General features: G+C 40.7%; 1 protein-coding gene across 1 annotated transcript in view; it reads right to left on the bottom strand.

The window, feature by feature from the left end:
* Positions 1 to 15,179, bottom strand: part of PDE8B (phosphodiesterase 8B) — a 215,120-nt gene that overhangs the window by 71,835 nt on the left and 128,106 nt on the right. Inside the window, exons 3-6 of the mRNA XM_025047845.1 lie at positions 13,081 to 13,271; positions 10,099 to 10,158; positions 7,637 to 7,694; positions 3,513 to 3,601 (exon numbers count right to left, since the gene is read on the bottom strand). Coding sequence (XP_024903613.1) covers positions 3,513 to 3,601; positions 7,637 to 7,694; positions 10,099 to 10,158; positions 13,081 to 13,271 — 398 coding nt within the window. The remainder of the gene's footprint in view (positions 1 to 3,512; positions 3,602 to 7,636; positions 7,695 to 10,098; positions 10,159 to 13,080; positions 13,272 to 15,179) is intronic.

The following is a 15,179-nucleotide window of genomic DNA, read 5'->3' as shown; positions in this document are numbered from 1 at the left end:
GTAACCATTTCCCCTTCTTAAGGGCCCTTGAAGGTGCCCAGGGAAAGGCAGATATTACAGGGGTCTGCATATACAGTCTATAAAGAACACAGTGGTATGATGAGGTACAGAGCGCATCAGCTGAAAAGCAGGATGCCTGGATTCTACTCCGGTGCTGCGGCCAACACACTGGGTAGCTGTGATTGTGGGGAGAGTCTCCCGGGCCCTCAGTGTTTTCCTCTGTCAGCTGTGGCTGGGTGGTTGGGTTACACAATCTCCTGGGTCCTTTCCAAAGGTACTCTACTCAAAGGAAACTCACGCACACACTGAGGCTGCCTAGAACAAAGGCAGGATGGGGCATGGTTGGTCGTGCCTTGTAGAGAAAAGATTCTGAACACAAATCCACACGCCAGCAGGGGTCTGAGAGGGCTGGAGAGGAAAGAGGGAGTCACGGACTTGCTACTGTTAGCACCATTCCTGGGCAGTGACGTAGCAGGGGCGCCTTAATCTAAGCCTTTACAGCTGGGATTCTCCTTCTGTGACACAATGGCTCTCATGCAGAACCCGCGTGATGGTAAACACTAAACATCTGTTAATACTGAGAGATACAGTGTTTCATCACAGAATACAAAGTTTTGCCCATCAGAAACTGATTCTTTCTAAAATTGAGAATTACTACCTTCTTAAGATGGAGTAAAACCAACATGATGATTTGGGTATAACTCCTGGATAACAGATATCAGACTGACTAATGATGACACAATGGCTGGTATTGTATTAGTATTAGCTGATCAACTTAAACTCCCAATAAATAGCTAAATCCTATCTGTATTTCGGAAAGCATAGTTCTTTTCCTATTAGAGAGACATAAGAACATTAGAAGAGATAAAGTCATCATTTAGTCCATATTTCCCTAGACATTCCCCATTTCATGAATTCTTCTGTTCAACGATTTATCAAATGCATACAAAAATGAGATTTAGTTCTTTCTTTAAAAGTTATTCTATATAATGGAATTTGAAAATTAGATAGTTTCTATTTGAACACATGATCCTTTCTTTTTCTTGGTTAAGTAAATATGGTTACCATACGTGAAGACCTGGACAGAGGTATCTACCTTCAACATTCAACGATCATCCTTGCAGTACAGACTGTCCTTGCAGAATGCTAGTAATGTCACAAATTTAGCTGCAGCTGGGGGCGGAATTGCAGGGGAAAGTATTATATAATTACACTATAATTATTCTGGCATTGTATAATGAAGAGCCTCATTTTCTCAGTCTGCAGTAAGTGACAGAGTTGCCTGCCTGCTTCTGAGGTGCAGGTAGATGCTTTAGAGATCCTTGAATGCCCTAAGGAGCTGGGGAAAGTCATGAAGTCACCATCCTCCATCAGCTGGGCCCAGATCTGGTATACCCAGGGAGAGTCAAGCCAAAAAGCAACAGAAGAAACCAACCACTTAGTCCTTCTCTGGCCTTCTCCTACAGAGAAGTCTTGCCTTCCTTGCCCCCCAAACCCACCCCGCAGAGGCTGCTCTCCTGCTGGTTGCTCCTGACTGGGAAGAGCCAAGCTTAAGCTGACACAGAATGTAAGGGGATCAAACCCACCTGGGAAAACCCACCTTCCTGACTGCCTGAGTCAAGTCCATTCACCAACACTGATTTGTATAAAGAACTTGAGCCTTTTCATTATGACTCTACAAATGGGTCCAACTCCTACAGTCAGCTCCAGTTAGGGAATGGTGAGAAGTTATGCGACTTACATAGTGCTAGGTACTTAGAAATCCACCAAGTTCTGAATCTGATGAGACCTTGAAAAGTTTTCAGTGTCCTGGCTCTAAGGAGATTTCATCAGAATAATCTCAAACTCTCTTTAAGCCCTTATGCTGGCTGGGCATATTTAGTTCCAATTGCCAGAACTGCCTTTGCCTGCTCATTGTGGACAAGGCACCTTCTGACATCTTACATGTGCCATCACATTTAATGTTGACTAAGAAAACTCAAACAATTATTTAAAATAAAAAGAGGGAATTACCTATCAAAGCAACAAGATATCTGTTCATTTTTGTTGTAGATAATACACAGTAAAAGATTTTAACCACAATGAAATTCCTTTTTTCCAATTCTATTCATTGTGAAAATATCTTTAAAAAGTACAGTCTTTTTACTCTCAATTAAAAATAGCAGAGACCTCCAGGAATAAAAACAATTAACGTACGATATTGAAAATCATAATTTTCTGAAGGCAATGTGGTTTTCCTGAAAAATTCTATGAAGTTCTATGACACTAATAAATAAGTGGATACATAGAAACCGAGGTATTTAACTTATTTACACATTCAAAAATCTTTGGCAATATTCTGGCAAAAACTTTGGCAAATCTTTGGCAAAAACTGGTAAAATACCTGAATTTCCACTGTTTGAGATTCTTTTAAAATGCTTTCCCACCTAAAAGAGTGTTTATCTCCACACTTTATTTCTTAAAGCTCTCTATCCACCAAAAAGCAACTTCCCTGAGCAGGGTGAACCCCAGAAGAACTTGCCTCTTTGGGTTTATGCCAATCCATTTTGTTTCCAAGGGACAGAGGATGACAGAGAAAAATTAAGTTTAAGAAGGGTTTGGTTCCCTTTGAATGAAAATTAAGTAATCAAGAAGTAGAATCATTACAATAAGATGCTACCTTATCTTTTGCTGAGCCTGAAACCATCCTGACCTTACAGATGGCCAGAGAGAAAAGCCAGGACAGGAACTTCCTGGCACCCTACATCCTGGAGCCATTGTGCACTGGCCTCCCAGGGGCCACAGGTTGGGTAGAGCTTCCTCTATCCCCTGCTCTCTACTTGAGGTGGGCGGGTTGAAAACAATCAGGATCCTGCTAGAGCGGAGCCTGAGCAAAACTGGGCGTGAGCTAAGACCCTGATGTTCCAAGATGTCCCAGAAGCAAGACATCCTACCACCCAGAATTCTGGCCACTGAGACAGTCCCATCCCAGAAGCAAGCACCAGAGAGAAGCCTTCTCTTAAAGCACTACTACCTGTTTAGAGACAAAATCAATTTCTTGAAGATACTTCATGCATTGAGGCCACAAACAGGGCTCAGACAATTGCTATTGTGGTTACGAGGCAATTTATTATGGTTAGCATAATAAATATATCCACTGGTTTGCCCCTATCCATAACAATCCAAGGAGGAATTTATAAATGTTGAAAGTAATAAGTAGAAAGTCATTCTCAAAGGCTATTCTTAATCTTGATCTAATTGTACAAAAACTAAACAGTACTTTTGCTTGGGTATAATTTTAAACCTGCTGTAAATAGTGGAAAATACTGTCAAAAGAAGAAATGCTTCTAATTTATTTCATTATATCAAAGGACTCTCCGTTTAGATTATGCCATTATACCAGCTACCATTATTTGTTTAACAGCTTCAAAATCCCCGAGACTGAGCCAGGAACCTGTGAACAGCAGCCTGATGACAGACAAGCTTTTCTACACAACTGTTAACCTCGTGAACCAGCTTATTTGGCTACATACCGTAATTTGAACTGCGAGCGAACTTCTCCATGTTCTATTTGAATCAGTTCATTATAGCAAGCAATTATGCTGCTATTCTCCATAAATCTCTGAAAAGAAAGCAAAGATAATAATTAAGACATATACAATTACTTTTTAAAAAGTCAAATAACGAAGCTTAACAATTTTTCCTACCCAGGTAACTGTTACATGAGAAGGAGTAGGAAAGATGAAATGAAATAAAACAGTTGTCAAGGTATTTGAAATGCTTGTTTAAATGTATGAGAAACAACCCAGCAGGTAACGTTGTATGCTTAACTCGCTTTACAACAAAGGTGGGAAAAACTCCATGAAGAGTACCGACCAGAAAATAAACACACAACCTTGTTAATTACTGAAATGCCTGTGCTTTATATTTTGCACTCATAAAAGTCTTCTAAAACCCAACACTGGACATATTTAGTGTCTGCCACACTATGAATGATCGCTTTCGAGGGAAGAGGCCCTTCATGTCCTTCCTCATCTCCTGAATGCCTAAACCACCTCTTCCCTACCGTATCTGTATGTCTGTCTGTATCACACACAAACATACAGACATCCATGCATCTAGTTTAAGTGGTTTCTTTTTGGGGAACACCTGTGAATCCCTGACTTTCCCTGTACTGTTGGTCCCCAGGTGGAAGACAGGAAGGGCTAAGGAAAGAGGGGACGCCATGTACACGCAACAGGGAAATACTTTCCCCGCCTTTTTTTCTTTTTTTTTTACAAAGTAAAGTTAAACACGGTCAGGTTCAGGTCGAGCTTCTGGATGGGTGAAGATTACACACCAGCCCATAAGAGCTCTGAGTATTGTTAGCTGATACTTCTTAAGATATGAAAACCCATCTATATAAAATAAGTTTCAAAAATGTTGGGATAAAAAGATTAAGAGTTTTTTTTTTAAGATAGAAACTTTAAAAGTTAACTTTTGTTGTCTATGTTTAATTATAAAAGCAATATACATCAGAAAGTGCATAAATACAGAAAAAGAAAAACACACCCAAATCACCGATAATGTCACAAGTCAGAGATGTCATAAGCTAGAGGTATCATTAATTTTGATTTCCCTTTGCTTTTAAGTCTGTGTGAACATGTGTGTATGCACTTGCATATTCATGCTATATTTTCACATTTCAGTAATAATTTTTTCTGACACTTTTTCTTTAGGTGTCCTAAGAACTTTCATTATAGTAAAAAAACAGCTTTCTGTAGGTGATGGTTTCTAAACACTGGAACACTTTATTTCCACATAATCAGCACTTAAGTGTTTTTCAGACTTAAGTTAATGGAAGATTCCACTGCCTTACCTTTTAGGGATTAACTCATCTCTCTGAAATCATGTGAGTGAATCAAAAGCAGTGGTCTTCAAACCTCAATATGCTAAGAATCACTTGGACATTTGGTTAAAAATGTAGATTTCCAGAAATTTAGGCAGGTTTCTTGAGTACAGGACTTCTCAGGGCATTTAATATGCTCATATGTAGTGTTGTAATGTGCGCTGTGGATTTTCAAGGGTGGGAAGAGGATTATTCACGTGCCACCTATGAAGAGCTTTTGGAACACTAGTGTGCCCTGGAACAGTTTTGAGAAATACTACTTTAGTGGACCCAACATGGAGTTTGGAGTTAAACGCCAAGCATTTCCATTTTGACTTTGTTATGACTATGAGCTCTGGCAAGAGAGTCATTTTGAGCCTGTTTCCTCCTGTTTCCAACCTCTTATCTGCAGATAAAGATTAAGTAAATCACCTAGAATGAAGCTAGACAAATAATAAATCTTAGCTCTCCACTTCCTCCTGCCCGGGAAGCCTATCCAGGGAGAAACTGACTGGCACGCCTAGCACATTCTGTTGCTCATGGTAAGTGCTCCATGAATACCTGTTCATCTGAATAAGCATCATTTCAAACAGAGACAGAAGGACACAAAGGTTGGTATAAAAACAGCTGCAATAGCCTTTTGCTAAGATACTGGTTACTAAAAGGCTCAGAGTGGCCTGAGCATCATGCAGTTGGCCACTTACACATTGCTATAGAGGCTTCAAGGAGAGCTGCTGTGGAATATTTGATGGCACGATTTGTTTCTGGATACCCACTCAGGGACCCGTAGCGTGAAGTGCTGGCCAGTTAGCTAGCAACACAGGGCTGAGTTTCAGCTGATGATTTAATACAATCAAAACAACTCAGAGATGGGAAACAACCTCGCGGAAGGCAGACTCACTGGAATATTTGGAAGCGTGTTTGGGTAGAGAGTTGCCAAAGACAAGATTTTGCCCAAAAAAGGAGACCAGCCTCATCTGATCTTGCATCACAGTAACTTAAGAGGGAAAGCCTTTGTAGGTACAGAGTGCTTCCCTCAGAAAGAGCCCACACTATTTGGAGGCATCTTGATCTAGCTGGCAAAGACCCTTGATCAGACCAAACATGAAAAAAAACCCAGGTGTCCCTCATAGGTCCAGCTTTTCATGCTCCCACCAAGGGTTTTGTTCACCATGGCTGACTGCAGAAAGCAGAACCACATCCAGACAGAGGGAAATGAAACCTAGGACAGCATGGACAGGTTACAAACATGTAAAAAGGAAACAATGGAACTTTTCCTCCTAAATTTACTTAATGGCCTTTGCACCCACAGAGGGCCAGTTGCTTCCCACAAGCTCTTCTGTGAGTAGATGTGCAATCTCAGCCTCCAGACAAGCTGCAATCACACCCAACAACAATCTCTATACCAGCCAGAGGTAGGAGCGCTGAACTAAAGCTGAATTCCAAAAGGACACTGGATAGTACCTACATGGGTCCTCGTTGATGTCGCCTACAGTGTCATTGCTGTTCAGTCATGAGGCCCAGGGGATGAGGAGCATCTATGTCCTCACACTCCAAGAGGTCCTCAGATATGAAGGATAATGTTGGGTTGAAGTGCAATGGGGTGGTCAATATTAAGCAGAAGACTTATGAAACCTGTGAGTAATTTCAGGTTATTTCTCAGGAAATGATCATTGTAAGAAAAGAAGTCTCAGGCACAAGGCTTCTTCACGAATTTTCCTTTTCAACTCTCCATTCCAGAATTCAGAAGCATGTCTTTTGTCCTGTCATCAAGATCCAGCACGTAAAAACAGCTTTCAGAACCAAAAGCCAGCCTTTGAGAGATGCGATGACGGACAAGAGGAAAGTTAGGTGAGTGAAACTAACTAGAAACATTCATTTCTAGGACACATGTGAACTACTATGCTACCTGAATATTTTATAGTGCATTGCTGCTTCCATGATGAAGCAGAAAACCATCAAAGCACAAAACAACTGCTGCACATGGGTAATTTCTGCTTCTCTATCGTCTACAGCAAAGAAGGGATTTGTCTTTAACCTGGAGTAGCAACGCACCATTACTTAAAGCACCTGAAGGAATTTTCATAATTCACAAGGCACAGACACTACCCTATCTTTGAAGAAAAAGGATACATATGGCATCTATTTGAGATTCATGTGACTCTATCCTATCTTTGAAGAAAAAGGATACATATGGCATCTATTTGAGATTCGTGTCAAAAGACCTGGAGATACCAGGTAAGACGAGTTATTCAGTATGTTGGTAAGTCTCCTGGGAGTAATCAGTCTTCATCTTCGAGTTGAATATCAGTGTTAATTCATGTAGTTACTCGAAGAATTTTTCTTTGCTGACATTTATGGTTGAAACCAAAATTCACAGGATGATGTAGCTGTCATGGACCTGTCCCTAGCTCTTCTAGGCCCTGAACATAAAGGCCTGGGTGCTGACTCAGTGGAACCACCTATATATAATCACATACACACATTGAATCTAACTAACTAGACTGATTTAAGTTAGATAACTTTGGGACTACAGAATTTGGACTTGATATAAGATGTGTTTTTATGTCGTTACATATCTGTGGCTAAGATGTATGAAGTTATGAGAGAAAAAGGGAAAAAGCTGAACTAGCAGTTGCTCGTTACCATTCCATGAGAACAATTACTTCCTTTCCTTGCCTTCCCTCACAGTCCTGGGGCTGTTACCCATGGCTGTTTGCCTTTCCCATTATGGGGGTGCTAAGGGTAAGATGCCTGCCCAAGGGAGGTGCCGGTTCATCTTCTACGTACCCTGTTGAAGCCTGCATGCAGAAGAGGGAGAACTGAGGCCTCTTCATGGTCACCCAATCTGCAGCAAAGCAGAAAATGTGGTCACTCAGTGCATACAAACCAGGATTCCTCACACTGAAACACGGAGAGAGAGCAATGAAGCAAGCGTGGCCTTGGCTCTGAGAGTGGCTTGCTGACCAGCATGCGCCCGTGGGGTACACCTGCCTTTAAGGTCCCAGACTCCCACATCCGCCTTCCAGGTGCAGAAAGGACAAAACGGTAAGGAGAACATTCCAGCGGTGTGCCTGGAAGCGTCACCGCAGGGGCACGGGAGTGGCCATCTCCAACTCTGGGCTTCCCTTAGGAGCTGGAGCTAGTGTACGGGAGCAGTCCCAGAAAGGGACGAGGTGGGTGCCGTGCTCATCCCAGAGACTGTTGTCCTCTTTGCTGTTATCCCCAAACCTTCTAAAAGGATAACTCCTACCCCAAGACCCAGCTGGGTCCCACTCTCAACGTGAGGAAAACAACAAGCAGGCTGCGCATCTCATAGCCGAATGGGAGAGAAGTATCAGTGGGAATGCCAATTTAGAAGGGAAGAAGAGAAAACGAAAGTTGATTATTGTCACTCATTTCACAGGAAAGCTTCCTCTAAAGAGCCTACAGTTGGGTCTCAGAAGTTCAGTTTGAGTAGAAGGTGGAGTGTGGCTTGGCTTACCATAAACACATGCTGGGCTGGTACCACTGAGAGAAAGGGTTTCCCTGAGACAATCAGCAAGTAACATGGAGTATACATCTTGGAAAACAGGGAAGACAAATGGAATAAAGGGGACTAGGTGGAGGAGCAGAGAGAAAACAGGAAGAGAAATCCCAGTGTGTGTTTGTGGCATTACCTGTAGCTGACTTCTGCCCTACAGAGAAAAGCTGTCTTTCCTTAACTCCCTTTCTCCTCGAGAACTCAAGGTTCTATCTTTGCTGACTGATAAATCAGGAGTGGCACAAAAAGGTATTAATCATATCCTATTCCATAAGCCGAGTGGCAAAACTCTCACTTGTTATTATTACTCTCGATTAGAGGAAGTATTTTATAAAAAGATGAAAATAATAAATAAGCTACTTCCATAAGCCGAGTGGCAAAACTCTCACTTGTTATCATTACTCTCGATAGAGGAAGTATTTTATAAAAACATAGAAAAAAGGTGAAAATAAATAAGCTATAGTAAACCAAGTCAAGTCAAGGACAAGTAAACATTTTTACTATATGAGTAGGGAAAAAAAGAGTGTGTTCTTCCTGGGCCCATGGAATAAGCCAGGTTTGGGGAAATGCTGTGTGGCTTGGTACACTTCTAGTATCCATGTCCACAGCAATAAGACTCTAAGATCTCAGAGTCTCCAGAAGATAAAATGTACGCCAGAGGGCTGAAGAAAGCTGACTGCACATCTCAGTTCCCCTCACTCCTTCCCCTTGAGATCCCATCTTCTACTAGGATGGCAGGGTGGTGAGAAACCAATGGGGACAGTTTCTTCACTTTCCTTGCCCCACAGCCCATGGCAGGTATTGTGAAGAGACACAGCTCCTAACAAGAGACTCAAGGAGTATCAGGCAAGAAGTCTTTGGTTAGGCCAAGACTTTGAAGCCAGGATTTCCCACTGTACCAATATGGCTTTGGAATGGAGTATTCAAATCTCCCCCAGGTCAGGCTCGCCTGAGGGAAGAGCTAAACTCTCCTGAGCTGTTGGCTTGTCAGCTCCTTTCTTGCAGAATCTATGCCATTTGCCACTGCCACAGTGGGGCCAAGTCCAGTAGATCCTAGGTCCCAAGTAAGGTCTTATTCTTTCCAAAGCTAACGACAGCCTTTAAGTAATGACAACACATTTTGGTACTTGCACAACTTTTTCCCCTCCAGATCTTTCATTCTAAGTGCTGGCCATTTCAGACAATAAACCTAGCAGAGCAGTTTCTCATCCTACAGGCTCTTACCTATAGCCCAACCCCTCTTTTCTGCCTTCCGACATTAGCATACATTCTAGTCCTGCTTCTAGACACACAACTGTCCCAAAACATCTGCACAACACTCACCTTGCAGTGGATTTAGCCCTCTTTGTTCTCATGCTACCATTTGTTAATTCTTAACTGAAAAACAAACATTCTCCCATCTCTTTCAAAGGAAAAAGATAAGCTGAACCATGTTCTCTCTAGATCTCCTCCCTCTCAGACTTTCTATTCATTTCTAGCATATAATGAATAACCATTTTCTCCTGAAGCATATCAATATGTGGCAACAGCAATTAGATATTATAGAAATAATCTAAATATTTTCAGAAACTTGCAAAGCAAAAAAAAAACCCCAAAGCAAGATCTAAGATTGGTGCTGTAGGGCCAAGTCCATGCCCGTTGCTTTCCTAGCTCCAAGGCTGGATTGCAGCAGACAAATGTTTCAGAAGGAACAGGCCTATCTCCAGCAGAGGATGGGAGGTGAGCTTACGCTTGTGAAACCACTGCGAGGATCACCGTGTGCTCAGAGGGATTTGTGGCCCGGATAGACCTGCAACGAGAAGGCGCCACGTCAAACCAGGTGATCTGGGTTTTGTTACATTAAACAAATGTGGAACTTCACACTGAAAATGGCACAAAACCAAATCTTTCTCTAAAGAAAAAGTCTGAAAACACATAGAAGACAACAAAGAAAGATGCCCTTGTGGATTAGAACAATCTCTTCATGTTATTTTAAAAAAAAAAAAATTCCCAGGCAATTATCCAATAGGTCAGATGTGCCAATTTTCCACTTCAAAACCAGCAAATCCCACTTTCTGACTGTAATTCCACTCTGCAAAAAAATTGGCAGTCCTACAATTCTCTAGTTATCAGTTTGTACTTGGGGAGGTAATTGGGTTAGATCTTTTCTTTTAAAACAGATAGTTCAGAAATTTGACTTTATACTAAAAATCAAAGTGCTCATTGCCAGTTGAATATATAAATGCAGGTTAAAGTGTATTAAAAATGATACACAGAGCTACTCCAATTTTTTCAGTTGTACTGCTGTTTGTCCTCAAATCCTTTAAACAAATGTGTGATCATCTAAGACTGAGAAATATTGCAACATAGCAACTGTTGTCATAATATTTGTTGTACGACCACCTGTATATAGTTTATTCCCTAAGCACTTAACAGGATTAAAACATGTAAGGACGTAGAATTTTGAGGTTGATGAGTCTTCTTAGAAAATGTGCTAAGAATGCTGCAGCTTAGATTCTGGATTATTCTGGTCAGGGGTTGTGAAACGGATGAACTTTTCATACTTGCATTTTACTACAAATAGGTGTACTTGTTTTGACCCATCTCCTGGGTCTGGCCTCTGCTTATTTTGAGATCCCTCAGAACAGAACCATCATCACCAAGAACAGAAGGCTCAAGGCTACTCCTGAGTAATTTGTGAAACAATGTGTACTTATTTTTCTTTCTGGTTATAGGGATCTGAGATCATCTCCATTTTACCGTGTTTGCACTACCATCCCTCAAGAGACAACCAGCTCGTATTGCTTCATCCTCTTCAACTCCAGAGTTTCCTGACCTTTCTCAAAAAATATACCTTCCCTATTTCCTATTCCTCGAGACCTTACTCTATGTGAGTAGAAGCTTTGAGAAAATGGCCAGCTGCTGTCTTCCCTGGTGGATAAATGGTATTTGAAGAACAAATATTTTTGGAGACAATGCCTTAACTCACTGTGGGGCAAGAGGAATAAGTCAATAGCCCCCCAATTAGAGTACAGACTACTTCCCGTTCAGCTAGCCCAAAGAACAGGTCCTGGTAAGGTAAAGCTACATTTATTATCTACTTAGTAGAAATTCTCACAATTATTAGCTAGCACCTAATGGAAAGAATGCATGGTGTTTCAGAGGCTTGCTCTAATATTTAAGGAAATATTTAAGTACTTCTCACCTTTGTTCAGCCTCTTCCTCCCCAGTGAGGTGTCAAGAGTACACTTCTGGGCTATATTTAAAAGGGGTGGGCCTTATGCAAGAGGCTCAAACACTGCCATGAACATAACTGGCCTAGAGCACACAGTCACTTAGCTTCTGAGATTGGCTTCGGTTTTCGGGGTTTCTTCCTGCTGTTCATCTATTCTCTCTCATCCCTCTAAAAAAACCTGGACATCTTCCTGGTTGAGAGGACTAAGGGGGAACCTGGGGATAAGCAGGGTAGGGGGCCAAGGAATTATGTTGAGCTAATGTCCAGTCTAACTCAAAAGCTAGGGATCTTGGACCACAGATGACAATAAAGAATGCACATTCGCTAGAGCGTGACCCCACTCGTCTCAGGGAACATGTGCTGGCAGTCAAGCACTCAGGAACTGGGACATCTTCAACATGATCAGTAACGACTGATAAACACACTAGCAGATATGTAACCTGGCTGCTGAACTGCACAGATCCTGCATTGTTTTTCTGTGCAGCTAAGACAGAGGTACACTTATTAGGAAACAAAAATCCATTTATTTATATTTGAGGAAGATTATTATGTTTATCTGCAAAAATGGGCCTTGTCTGATTTAAAGGAGTTGTTCCTATTTTTTCTTTTCATATCTGAAGCTTGTCTTAAATTATTTCATGTATGTACTCAAAATTGTGGTATTTCTACCATGAAATAATGTCAGTCAGTCAAGACCAAGTAAAAGTATACATACATAGTTAAAGGACCCCTTTAATCTATTTAATCTATTCATTTCTTGTCAGGGTACTAAAGTTTCTAAGAAGCTATTTCCTTACCTTTCACTTCCTATTTTCGAGAAAATTCCAGCTCCATATGTAATTGGAATCTGTCCTGGTCTAGCATTTAATTAGTGACCTCTTCCTGTCTAGCTTCAAAGCATTCTACTTCTGCTAAATGGCTCAGTTCATCCAAAGCTAACTCTTAGGACTGCATTTATTTATGAACAAACATGCATTTTCTCCTGAGAGCAGCAGCATTTCTGTAAACAAGTGGGGGGTTTGGGTCCCTGAAAGATTTTCTGCTGTTGCAAAGTGGCCGCTTTTGCTCCATGAATGCTGTAGGATCCACCCATCTGTTAGGCATGGAAAAATGTATATTTCACACATTTCTGATGCTCATTTTGGGACAGAATAATTAAAATATCTGGTTTACATCCAAAGCATATCTGCGTAATAAGAACTGTGTGAATTTTAATGTTCTGTGAAATATGAGCCATACTCGGAGGGGAAAAAAAATAAAACCTGAAGTTTTCAGCGGCACCCAGCTCACACCTCTAAATTCATCGGAACTCAAATGCAGAAAAACAGAAAAGGTGAGATAAATCCATAGGAAGAGCAATAGCTTACATCACAAATGAAATATTTGTGGTGGAACTAGAGACCTCTATAAATGAATTTTATAGAGACCACTATAAATGAATTTTATTTGATTTTAAGCTGTTAAGTAGACATTTACTAAAAATATTAAGAAAGTTACCTGCACACTGCTTCTGCATCAAAATTTCGAGTTTGTCTGTGATCAATTACAATAATTTCATGATGTTTATCTAGAAAGCATTCAAGGGCTGACTCCGGAGTTCGAGCGATATTGCATCTATAACCAGCTCTGTCACAAGCCCACCAGAATCCATCACTCTGATTATCTTCCTTTGCAAAGATCAGCAAAACCTGGAACACACAGAAAAGAGCATCTTCACAGAGATCATCATCCTTAGAGATTGTGTTAAAAACAGGCCTACCGTACACTGGTTAGAAACACATCCTCTGGGGGAAAGTTATCTGGGTTCAAATCCCAGCTCCTCCAATTCATTTCAGTGTGTTTTGAACAAGGTATTTCCTCTCTTTGGCCTATGGTTTCGCCACTGTCAGATGTGATAAGAGCAGTGCCACTTTAAGCTAGTTGTGAGAATTGAACGAGTACAGAATAGATGCTCAATTACTCCAGTGATAGTTATTTTTAATTTCTGAATTGGCATTTTACATAAGATTAAGCAGTGAAATTATTAACAGAATAATTAACGCAGGTTAGACTGTGGCTCACATATATACCTATTTGGTTCCAGGGCAGGTGGTGTTTGCCTTGGAGGCCACCTCTCTGAACTTAGCACTTATACTCATATAAAGATACAGGAAAGGAATTCAAAACAACTTCAAAAACTAATTCTAACACCCAAACTCTGCCGGAATCTGAAATGAATAATCATGAAATGTGAAGCCAATGGAGCCAAATTGAGGAAAACGTGCCTCTTTTTGCCTCACTGAAGAGCACAGCCCCACCACTGGAAAGAAGATAGCAGTAATTCAGCCTCATCATCCCCTAGGCTCCAGGGCCCAGATTCTCTGGCAGCCAGAAAGTCGGAGATGGCCTTATCACCATCTGAACTTGCTCATTTCTTGTTTATGGTCTATCTTCCCCACTAGAATTGAGCGTCAGGATGGCAGGGACCTGCCTGTCACCTTCCCTGTTGAAATCCCATGCCCAGCACTGGGCTGGAACGTACCAGTTGTTCAGTAAATATTAGATCAATGAAAGGATGGCTACTTGTAGGGGTTTCTGCAAAATGCAAGAGGGCTTTATTTTTATGAGGAATAAGACTATATCACAACAATAAGTCCAATAACATATAGTAATCTCAAGATATTGATATGGCATTTAGTATTTTTCAGCATCCACTTCTGGCTTGAATAATTAGGAACAGAAGGGTAGTTTCTCAACATGAAGTGCTTTAAGCCAATAGCCCATATCATTCTTCATGATGATATACCAAATATGTGTTATTTAAAATCAGAAACAAGACAAACTGTCAACCATATCTTAAAAATGTTTTGTTAATTGAAAATTGGCAGTACATAAAAAAATGGAAAATAGTATAATGAACTTTTGTACCCATCACCTAGCTTCAGCAATAACTACTCCTGGCCAATCAATCTGGTTTCATCTTTATCTATCCATATCCACTTTCCCAATTCTTGTATTACTTTGCAAATACCACGTATCTATCATTTCATCCATATGCATCTGCTAAAGACAAAGACTCTCAAAAAAAAATACCATTTCATACCTAAACTTCTCCAATAATTCTTTATAATTAAACATTTGAATGTATCATAAATGTCATTTGTTTTACACTGTTTGCATCATTTCCTGTTTTCTCAAAGCCATGTTTCCAGAAAAATAATACTTTTCAGCATGATTGTGACATTTCATTTTTAGCATGTAGCTTGAAATCACAAGCCAGTAACACATGTGGCAGCCACACTTATTAAGGGCTCTTTCTGCACAAAGGCCAGTCACACCTCAGTCCAGGATGTTCCTAAAAATCTTCAGCCACAGAACTACCTCTAAGAGGATATGGGAGGTGACTCTTCCCAAAGAAATGAAGGGCACAGATTTGCAGATTTTGATAGTGAAAAGAAAGCCTTCAAACATAACTATTAACAAAGGAGCTACGATGAAAAAAATCAGGTAGAATAAATTGGTTTGCGCAAAAATTCAACAGCCCTTTACTTGGTGTAGCCAAGGGTTATGCCAAGTGGTAGTAACATGAGAAACTCAACGTGTAGAGCCTAAAGTTC

Source organism: Pteropus alecto, unplaced genomic scaffold (genome assembly GCF_000325575.1).
Source record: "Pteropus alecto unplaced genomic scaffold, ASM32557v1 scaffold20, whole genome shotgun sequence".
Lineage (NCBI taxonomy): Eukaryota > Metazoa > Chordata > Mammalia > Chiroptera > Pteropodidae > Pteropus > Pteropus alecto.
The sequence above is the reverse complement of the archived record's forward strand: the minus strand, read 5'-3'. Positions and strand labels throughout refer to the sequence as shown.